Here is an 11013-nt window from a genome sequence, read left to right on the forward strand (position 1 = left end):
ATTTAAAAGCAGTCGCCACCAGTGCAACTAAAAGTGACCTGACATGTTAACTCGACTAAAAAATTTGGGATTCGGGTTGATGCGAATAAATTTTTGGTTGAGTTTAGGTTAGTAATCCTATTTCGTTTAAAATTTTTTGGACTTGTTTTGATTGACCTGCCAACCGAAAATTAACTAAGAACTGACCTCCAACTCGAAGTTAATTGAAAATCCACGGCCCAAAAGCGACTCAAAATATGACCTAAATAAATGTTATTTTATATGTCAAACAGGTTAAATAGATCGGGTTCGGGTAGATAGGATTTGCAATAGATAAGCTACTTTTTAATTACAAATGTGACTTTATTTGATAGAAATGAAGAGAATAAAAAGAATAACATCAGTGGTAAGTGGTAAGTCAAAATTTAGCATTCTAAGAAAAGCAATTTAATCCACAAGAAGTAAATATGGTGTTTATGTTGCTCATTTGACTGTCATGCATAAAAATTATGTTATGCTATCATGGTTTTATTTTTTTTATATTCCTATAAATTTACATATCTAATACCTAAACTTCAATATATATATTGTTGAATCATAAATTATCGGAATACAACCCTGCGAGTTTGAACCGAGTGAAAGAAGAAGAAGGGAGAGAGAGTAGAACAAGTTTAGAATTCTCCATAGAGAGACCCGGGAAGAGGTCCCTTTATTTATATTTTTGTCTCATATTTATAGAGATGTTGCACAGCACCAACAAATTTCCATCATTCGACATGAATCTCGAGTCATGACTCAACTCTTGAGGCAACAATTTGAGCGAAAAATATTCAAATCTTTGTAAAAACTCACCCAAAACTCAAATTTCAGCAAACTCAAATTTAACGGCTAAAGAACCCAATGTTAGCAAAATTAGTCAAATTAAGCTTAGATCAAGTCATTCAATAACACTTGAAAGTTTTCCGGGCATATTTAAAAAATCAAACGAATGTCGAATCTATCAAGACTATGATTAAATCGAGCGTCTCGATGAATCCAACAAGTTCAATATTGCTTAATTTTGACATTGTTCAAGCACTCAAATGTCCATCAAACACAGTCTGATTAAAGGAAGCCTTCCGAACCGTTCGATCAAAGTGATTAATATTTCTGCATTCATTGTACTAAGAACATCATAAATATAACTTCACCCCTCTCATGAGGGATAGGGGGTTGGAGGCTTGCGAGAGAGCGTAAAATCTTGAGAATATGCTGAAGTCTAGCACCACCACTGTCAATGTCGATCGCCGTCGGCCGCCGTCGCCAACCACCAACCGCCATCAAGCACTACTGTCGTCGTCAACCACCATTGACTGCTGACCACCGTCAATCACCACCACTCACCGTCAACCACCACCAACTGAAAGCCGTCAGTCGATGTTGTGACTTGAAAACCTAGTAACCCTTTTTCAGTATGAGGGACAAAGAGTCATTGTAATTATCAAACTATAATAGATTTTTACATCTGGGCCAGTTTCGTGGTTTTTTTCCTTTATGGGTTTTCATATAAAAACTTCTGGTATCATTTCCGGTAGTTTTTTTTACCCAAGTATATGTTGAATTCTTTTGCAATGCTAAGAAAATACTACATTATTCCACCACCGCGAATTTTCTAGCATGTATAAGTTGTATTATGTACAATTACGATGGAGCAGTTATAGAAATCATTAATAATTCATTTGATGTTTGAATCAATTGTATGAATTTCATATCATATATGTATTACAATTTGAATCATAATATGACAATAATTGCCTGGTTGATTTGTCTAAATTCGGTCGACCTAGGCGACCAATTGAGTAACAGTCATGCCTTATGTCGGTCAACCGAGGCTTCCGGCTAAGTGGCGATCTCATCTGCCCCAGTAAAAGTAGGTCGGCTGATTGACAGTGTTTAAAAGGTCCCGCCCGTGCTCTGGTCGGTCGAGACTATAGCCATTGTCTGCTGTTCGGATCTTTCGTCATAGTTGTGTTGGTTGATTCTTGATCACGCGATTATTTGTAAGACGATAGAATGTCTCAATGTCTGACCGTCGTCAGAGCCGTTCGAATTTTTTGAGATTTGTGCTGACAACTTTAGTGTATGTGTGTGTGTGTCTATATATATATATGTGTGTGTGTGTGTGCGCGTGTGTGTATTCGTGCGTGCCACGTACCACGACCTGTTGGTTTATAAATGCACCATCTTATCTTATATTGTTTTATCGATGTAAATAATAAATTTAATTGTCAGATATATAGATACATAGGAACTGAGTTGTATGTATGTAAATGCCCCTTTTGATGTTGGATAATTTTGTGGGGCTTAACTTACTAGAGTGTAGAGGAGGCTATCCGGTCGACTATGGTTGTATCTGGGATACCTGTGTCGTGACAATGTGGTGTCACACCGCATTTTTCAAGCATTTGATATAGAGTTAAAACATACTCAATATAACCTTCTATAAATTGAGGGTTGCATACAAGTAAAACATGACATTTGCTTACATTAAATGAGGCACATCTAACCCCCACAAGAATTCCATCACAAACATCTTGGGAAAGAAGGACGAGCAGAAAGTTTCTATGGAACAAGTGTTAAAAGTATAGATTTAAAACTCTAGGCGTTGGATATGCAAATACATAAAATTCGTGTGGCATGCACGTAAAATTTTGTATTTTTCTTTTGTCTGACTCATAGCTGAGTTAAAAAATCCATATTAGATTGAAGGATGCAAAGCTTTGTCGTTCATTATTTAAAAGCAGTCGCCACCAGTGCAACTAAAAGTATTATTAGGTTGTGTCAAGGATGCAAAGCTTTGTCGTTCGCAAGCACCCTTATAAACAGACGAAATTCAAGATGGACGGCAAGGATGAACCGAAGTATTATTACTCTTATCTTCCTGCGGAACACTTGACCTGGACAAAATATCTGCCCAAAATCAACGGTCCAGATAATTCTTAAGTTATGATTCAGCAATTGATATCAACCAGCGGTCAGGATATTCCCATAGATTCTATAAATATTGATTGACCACCGCCTTTAAACCCTCTCGGACCGAAGACGGTAGGGTTTTTGGCCGAGTGAAAGCTATCGGAGCAAATGTAAGAGTTGGAAACTTAATCTTGATCAAAATCCTCTCTCTTTCTCTACCTCAATCGGTCTTCATGGTTATTAGGGTTTTTGTACTGTTTTTTGTGCGGATTGCTGCTTATGGATTGAAATTTCTGATTATTTGTGCTCTTTTCTGGCTATTTTTATCTTTTTGAGCTCTCTATAATCTGCCTTTGTTGCTGGGTGGACAGGAATCTTTTGGTATTTGATGTTCTCTTTAGATCAGCATGGGGCTTTTTATCTCTTGTTGTTGATTCTCTGTTGCTTTTGCATTGATAATATGAGGGCCTTTATTTTTTCTGAAGAATCGTTGTTTATTTATATGAAGGATTGCATGATTTACTCCGAATTACTAGTATTCTGTTACATGCCTTATGTTATTTTTTTTGTTGAAGATTTGAGTCATGGCTTTTGCCAATAAAATCGGGAGTCTTCTCAAGTATGTTGTGTCCTCCAAGCCTTCAATCTATCAGGCAGTACGGATGATGTCTTCATCGAAACTCTTTGTCGGAGGTCTGTTTGTACCTTATATTGGTTTTTACTCCTGAATTTTTTCATCTGTGAAATGACTAACTGCTCTCCATGCTTGTAATGCGATCCTATAGGACTATCTTACGGAACAGATGATCAGAGTTTAAGAGAAGCATTCTCTGGCTATGGTGAAGTTCTTGAGGGTACGATTTCTTAATTTGCTAATTTATATTATTTTATGTTTTATGGCTTTGTGCTATTTAACAACCAATTCGGATATTTTTTTTTTCAGCTCGGGTTATTGTTGATCGTGAAACTGGGAGGTCAAGGGGTTTTGGCTTTATAACCTTTACATCTACTGAAGAGGCTTCTGCTGCTGTAACTGCCATGGATGGGAAGGTACTTGCGATTTTGATCTTTAGTATTTGGGTTTCTTAACTTGATGGTTGTGACTTAAGTATAGATTAATTAGCGGTGAAATATTGTTAGCTTAATTTTCACGTATTATTGAATTTTTTTTTTTCATAATGAGAAATGGCAGTCACAATTTTGTTAGATTTTGAAAGACAACTCCAGCTTAGACATTTGCAGAACTTCATCATCATTAGCCTTTTCCTAACTATGTGATTTTGATATTATTAATCCTTATTCTTCATTTGTTCACACTAACTATTGTAGTACGGTGTTATCTGAAATTTTAAACATCTCTCTTAAAAATTATTTTGAACAACTACTGTCAACACAACATTGATAACTAATTGCAGTTTAGTAAAATTCACCTTTGTGTATCCATTATATTCTTTGATCATACAGAGATCTTAAGAAACTTCTATTTTAGAAGTTTTATCCTCATCTATATTTTCATTATTCTTTAAAATAAATTCAAGAAACTTATTGATATCAAATTATAATCATTAATATCAGGTACTATAATTGCATATTATATGTTTAGTCTTTATTTAATGATTTATAAGATCTCTACCTAATAAACATTTTTTTATTTTAATTTTTCATTTAGAATTTATCGCCTGTAAAAATCAAGCATAATGACACTAAATATCTTATTTAGGCATCTATATAACCAATACAAAAAGTTACGAACTCGATATCAATCCTTGTCGTAAACTCAATGATAATTTGAAACTCTCACGTCGCCTTACAACTATTTATATTATCGCTCATTGCTCAATAATATCTATTATCAATGATTCCTACATTTATTTGATACACAAATTTCAGCTTTGAAGCACAGCAAATTAATTTTCATGGTGTAAAATAAGGCCCTATAGTCTTAAGGCATCATTCAAAAGTTTGAATTTGTAGTCAGCTCAATTTTTAACCATCACTTTCGTAAATATAAATACCAAATCTGAATGGGCAGGCTCAAATTCTTTCCCTTACTCGTCTTTATGGAGCTAAAACTTAACAATCAACTTAATGGCATTAACTATACTATCCAAAATAAAGTTTGACTGAATTAAAAAAAAATGTTTTGACTCTGCGCATCATGGAAGATTAATAGCTTCTTGCCTTTTAATTTTAATCAAATTTCTTTGATTCGTCTTTTATGTTCGCATAATGAATATTGAATCACCTGTTGCATTTTCTTTCTTTCAAAATTACTTTGTGGTCCTTCATAGGAAGATTTTTCTTTAATCAAGAAAAAAACTATTTGTAGTTTAGCGGCTCCATTTTTTCTAACTAAACAGCTGATCTCATTTTATGTAGCATACATTCGCTATTACCATATTGTAGGCTATTGTAAAATCAATTATTGCTTCTTTCATTGTATTTCCATTCCCTATTCTACAACTATCATAAATCCTATCATGACTCTACATTTCTCAATCTACATGCTTATTTAAATCACTCCCAATAGTCATCTTTCTTGTATGTGTTTTGTATGTTGTTCATCTGCATCTTTCCTAAATTTATATCTTAAACTATCTTCTAATGAATTTGAGGTGCAAACAACCAACAAACAACAACAAGCCTTTATGTCATTCCAGTGGGGTCGGCTACATGAATCATTTTTCTCCATAGTGTCCTATTGAGTGTCATATTTTCATTTAATTTTAATAGATTAACATAATTTCTTATTTAACATGCCTATGTATTTTTAGGTCTACCTCTACCTTTCTTAACATGTTCATATTTAAAACATATACTCTTCTAAGAAATAATTTACCTTTTGATAACGATTTTGATAACAATCACATTATCCTAATTCATCTTCATAAGCTGAACTATTTGTCCTACCCAATTTTTATTCTTTATATTTTCAGTATACAATAATATATATTCTTCCCTAGTGTCCTTTCCTTTTAGTTTCTTATAAAAAAACAATATTGACTCCTCATTTTATCATAGTGTACATCAATTTTTTATCTTCTCTTTTAAACTTAAATTATAAGTGGCAAATCTAATCTTAAAAACCTAGTTAATTATTGCTTTTTCACCACAACTGAGCTAACTTGCATTCAGGGCTGCAAACAAACAGGGCGTTTGATAAACTACTCATAGCTAAGCTTGATTAGAGTTCGAACATGATAATTTAATCAAGAATTGAACAAACTCAAAACACTTTTATAGTACTTTGTTAGATAAATGGGTTTGAACAATTTGCTCCTCAACTCTTTCATGATAATCAATAGTATCAGCTCAACTCATGATGAAGCTTGGTTAAGAATCGAAATAATATTTGATATAAAGCTCGTGTGTGTGTGTGTGTGTGTGTGTGTGGATATAGATATATTAATTTGGTTTTTTTTTTTCTCTGGCATTTGTGCTGCCATCTATAGTACTTGTTGCAAGCAGATATATTATCTGTCCCTTGTTGATTAAACTTTGGTATTCTACCATATACTTTATATAACTTGAAAATTTCATGATTGATGTTTCTGCTTTATAGAGGAAAAAAATAGGTCAAGATATTGTAAATAAATGTTTGCTCAAGATTGTCCTCAAAGACCTTGTATCTATTTTGAGTTGAATGCATTACAAATATAGTTGGTATTGCAATAATGCCAAAATAGATGAAGTGCTCTGAAACTCTTCTTTGAATAAAAAAATGTTAGATTTACATTGCATGCCACTTAATTTCTATGTATTTACATATCTAACTTCTGAACTTCAATTTTTATATGTATAACACTTTTCCTATGCATAAAAAAAGGTCTATTTCGCCTTTTTTAAAGTAACAATGGTGGTATTTTTTTTGTGATACAAAAGATTTGGGTGATATTAAGTATAAAAAGTAAAGTTTAGGTGTTATGTGCTACATACAAATTTGGTGTTATGTATGTAAATTTCCCAAAAAAATTTTGGATGTGTACCACATGTTTTGATCGTATACAGGAGCTCCAAGGCCGCATGGTGAGAGTTAACTATGCTACTGATCGTCGCTCTGGCTTTGGCGGCGGTGGATATGGTGGTGGTGGATACGGCGGTGGCAGTTACGGTGGCGGGTATGGCGGTGGAGGCTACAGTGGTGGCGGCGGAGGCTATGGTGGCGGTGATGGTTCCGGTTTCGGCGGAGGTGGTGGCTATGGTGGAGGAGCTGCAGGTGGCTATAATGGCGGGAGTGGGGGTGGCAATTATGTTGCCGGAGGTGTTGGTGGGAATGAAAGCTATGGTGGTGGTGGAGCATTTGGACAAAGCCAGGGTAGCAGCAGCAGCTCTGCAGGATTTGGAGGTAGTTCTGATCTATTCAATTCGAACACCAACAAAGGCTTTAATTATGGCAATCAGGAAAAGCTGGATGATAAATTCAAGGATGATTTCGATGATGATGATGATGATGATTATGCAAATAAAAGAGGTTAGTTTTATTTCTAATTCGCATATTGGAATGGAAGAAGTTTTTGAGTGCTTTGAATGTGTTTTTATTTTATTGTCTTTTCATAAATTGAAAGCGTGTATTATTTCTGTGAACTGAACATCATTTTGTAGTTCTAGTTTTTTTCCCGTGTTCTTTCTGGCCTTTTTTTTTTCTTTTTTATTTCTCTTATGATGGGTTTAGTTTTAGTTGTTTCGGCTTGTGGGGCTTCGAAGAATTTAGTTGAGGTTCGATTGAAAGATTATGTCATGGTATTACAAAAGTATTAATCCCTTCATTATGGAGTTTTTAGATGGATTTTTTTGGTAATTACAGAGGTATTAGTATATAATAAGACTGAAGGACTAATTCGATCAATAGGATGTTTGTGAGTTGTTTACTAAGCCTTGACTCCAGCGATATTAAATCCGAAAGGATGCCTCTCACTGATCGGCTTAGGGCTGATCACTGCTGTAAAAGGAATCTTCTGTAATGTTCTATCGATCGATCGATCTAGGCGCCTCTTTCGTCAGCATTCAACTAGAATGATCGTCTTTCCAAATGGTCGTCAAAAGATGTGTTCGATCGGTCGTGCCTTCCTCTTGAGCTATTCATTTGCCTTGAGATTCGTGTTGTCATATTTTGTATGTATATTATTATTATTATTAAATAAATTTACGATTGTATGATAAAATAGATCCTAAGTTGTATGTAAATCTTTCAAGATTATATATAACTTTTATAGAAAACACGTGAAAAGGTTTATTTTTTTTTTCTAAAAGTAAAAAAAAAAGAAAGTGTTATTTTTTATGTGATGTGAGATTTTGGTGCATAAATAGGGTGGTATGTATGTGAATGACCTATTTAATATTCATCAGGTTTTTAATTTGTTTTTATTTATTGGGTTGTGGTGTTGTATGTGTGTCCTTAATTTGATAAGGATGGCACGACTGTTTCAAAGCGTGCTTCAAAACCTACTTTTTATCAACTCTGATGATATCCTGCCCTAATCTTCAGTTCTCATGCCGTGTAAATATTTGGCTGTTTTAATACACTATGTTTGGATGGGTAATAATTTTGTAAATAAGAAAAAGTCTGATGACTTGGAAACAAAATCTCAAATGTAATATTTTTATTTTAAATCAATTTATTATTACGCTCCGATTAAGTTAGTCGTGTATGTGTGCCCGGCCCACTATTAAGTTGGTTCGGGCTCAACTTATGGCCTTGATGAGCTAACTAGCAAAACTCAGGCCAGCCTTAACTCATTAGTTCGAGAGTTGGGTCATTTAAAAAAAATTTGTTAAAAAATATTTTTAAATATATTAAAATTTAAATTTTTTTAATTTATTGAAAATATTTATAATTTTGTATTTTAATTTTTATAGGAAGTGATTTTTTAATAATTATTTTATTATAACATTAGTTCTCAATAATATATATATATTTCATTATGAACAAGGTAACTTATGAGGGCTCATAGAGTGTGCTCTATGATTGAATTTCATATTTTATTCCTAATTTGAAACTCTCATTAAAAGGAGCATTAACATAAATATCAACCAATTGTTATATATATATATATATATATATATATATTCATTTCTAACAAATTTTAATTTTTACATTTTTATCACCCGAATTTATAACATCACATTAAAAATGTTATTATTTTAATATTTAAAGATACGTATATTTTCATGTATTAAGTAGTGGCATATAATGCAAAAATTTAAAATTTTAAGTTTTACACATAAATACATAGGCATTAAGTGGTATGCATGTAATACTCCTTCGAAAATTTGCCTTACACTTCATGTATTGAGAACTAAAACAAGCAATCTGACGAGAAATTATTAAGTGCAGGTGCTGCGGCTGTACGTCCGAATAGGCAATACACGACAGTGTGACCACATCTGAACTATTGTCCTGACAAGCTGCCTAAGCCAAATAAACAATGAAAAGGGAATTCATTCCTATTCCACCGCAATCTAACTAATACTTCTATATGTTCTAATCTGCTATGAACCACCTTACAAAAAAGAAAAAAAAATCACAAATCCATGAAAAAAAACAATCTCTGTGCATTCAACAGAGCAGGTGATCCCTGCTTAGTTTTCTCCACTATTTTCTGTATCAAATCCCTCCCCTCGTCAAAACTATCATCATCATCATCTTCTTCTTCCTCCTCCTCCTCCGTACCCGAAATTTCATAAGAACCACTTCTCCACCCTATCTGCTCCCATACTTGTTCATTCTTATCATCCCCAGCACCAATAGATGACACCAATTTCTCATCCTCCGTCTCAGCCAATCTCATGAGCTCCCCATAAGCCTCATCATAGGCAACCAACGCATCACCGGCTAAATCCAATCGCGAGCTCGACTCATTCTGCTTCGACGATTCCGAACCATCACTGCTTGAAAATGGCGGTTTTGAACTCAGCCTCTCCGCTTCGGCCAGCTTGAGCTTCATTTGGCTTTGCTCGAGCGCGCTCTCGAGTTCTTTGATCCTTTCCTCGAGTCTGCTTTCGATCACTCGGTGAAGTCTTATGCTGAGCTCCTTGGGAGAGACGGAGTAATTTGAATCGTGAGGGCGCGCTGTGCCACTTGTGTTTGCGTTTTTGCTGTCCTCGTCTTCATCTATCGGGTATTCTCGACCACCATTGATGAACAAATCTTCTTTGAATTCACCATGAGCAACATCTGCTATGAGTGCTGAGTCAAGCTGCAACTAGCAATGTTAATATTTGAGTTATAGAATGCAGCACTTCTATCAAGAAATAAGATAAATAAGTATTATTAATTAGACAAAAGATTGGGGAGGGGCGATATGGAAATGCGCTCAATTAGTACTAAAATATTAGTGAGATGATTGTAAAGGTCAAAATTTTGCTACAATATCATTAATAAAATAAAAATAAAATTTCATAGTGGAATAGTTTGAGATTATAAAGAAAGTTAGTAACCTTAAAGGTTTTTTTATTCTAGGGGTGCAATTTTATCTTGTATATATTAGTATCGACAACAACAACAACAACAGTAGATATTAAAAGGTGTGAACGATTTAGATATCTTGGGTCCGTTGTCCAAAGCGATGGTGATATAGATGGGGATGCTAATAGTAGAATTCAAGTTGGTTGGTTGAAGTGGAGGAATGCTTCGGGCCTTTTGTGTGATAGAAAAGTACCGCTAAGACTGAAAGGAAAATTTTATAAGACGGTGGTGAGACCTCCAATTCTCTATGGAGCTGAATGTTGGCCTTTAAAATAGAAGCATAATAATAAGTTAAGTGTTGTCGAGATGAGAATGATTAGGTGGATGAGTGGCTTTACACTTAGAGACAAAATGCGGAATGAATATCTTCGTGATAGGGTTGGAGTAGCTCCTGTGACAGACTGATGATCTTAATTTTTAGGAGAATGAGAGGCCGACCATCTGATGGTTTGGTCACATTAAACGTCGACCATCTGATGATCCGATTAGGAGAGTAGATGTTTTAGATTCGACTTGTGTTAAGAAAGGCAGAGGTAGACCTAGGAAGACTTGGGCTTATTGTATAAAAAATGGTCTTAAATTACTAGAACTAAATGAAAATATGACACTAAATAGGA

At 34.4% G+C, this 11013-nt stretch overlaps 2 protein-coding genes across 3 annotated transcripts in view; one reads left to right on the forward strand and one right to left on the reverse strand.

The window, feature by feature from the left end:
* The first annotated feature begins 3033 nt into the window (after positions 1-3033).
* LOC110019577 (glycine-rich RNA-binding protein 2, mitochondrial-like) lies at positions 3034-7552 on the forward strand. The gene is made up of 5 exons (XM_020717305.1): positions 3034-3101; positions 3507-3624; positions 3717-3785; positions 3875-3981; positions 6940-7552. Exons 2-5 carry the CDS (start codon positions 3516-3518, stop codon positions 7405-7407), a joined length of 753 nt encoding a protein of 250 aa, XP_020572964.1. The 5' UTR covers positions 3034-3101; positions 3507-3515; the 3' UTR covers positions 7408-7552.
* Positions 7553-9242: 1690 nt separating this feature from the next.
* The window catches only part of LOC110019583, a gene marked incomplete at its 5' end in the record, with an annotated part of 15554 nt that continues 13783 nt past the window's right edge, over positions 9243-11013 (reverse strand). The window contains 1 exon segment of one of the 2 annotated variants that reach the window (XM_020717312.1): positions 9243-10127. In XM_020717312.1, coding sequence (XP_020572971.1) covers positions 9453-10127 — 675 coding nt within the window. In that variant the 3' untranslated portion in view covers positions 9243-9452. 2 annotated transcript variants of the gene reach the window in all.

Source organism: Phalaenopsis equestris, unplaced genomic scaffold, assembly GCF_001263595.1.
Source record: "Phalaenopsis equestris unplaced genomic scaffold, ASM126359v1 Scaffold000061, whole genome shotgun sequence".
NCBI classification, from domain to species: Eukaryota; Viridiplantae; Streptophyta; class Magnoliopsida; order Asparagales; family Orchidaceae; genus Phalaenopsis; species Phalaenopsis equestris.

What these genes read in the sequence shown, in the direction of transcription:
- LOC110019577 (XM_020717305.1), top strand. Translation starts at nt 3,516, where the DNA reads ATGGCTTTTGCCAATAAAATCGGGAGTCTTCTCAAGTATGTTGTGTCC. An exon ending in ATCGAAACTCTTTGTCGGAG is followed by an intron (nt 3,625 to 3,716) that starts GTCTGTTTGTAC and finishes GCGATCCTATAG; the next exon opens with GACTATCTTACGGAACAGAT. An exon ending in CTATGGTGAAGTTCTTGAGG is followed by an intron (nt 3,786 to 3,874) that starts GTACGATTTCTT and finishes TTTTTTTTTCAG; the next exon opens with CTCGGGTTATTGTTGATCGT.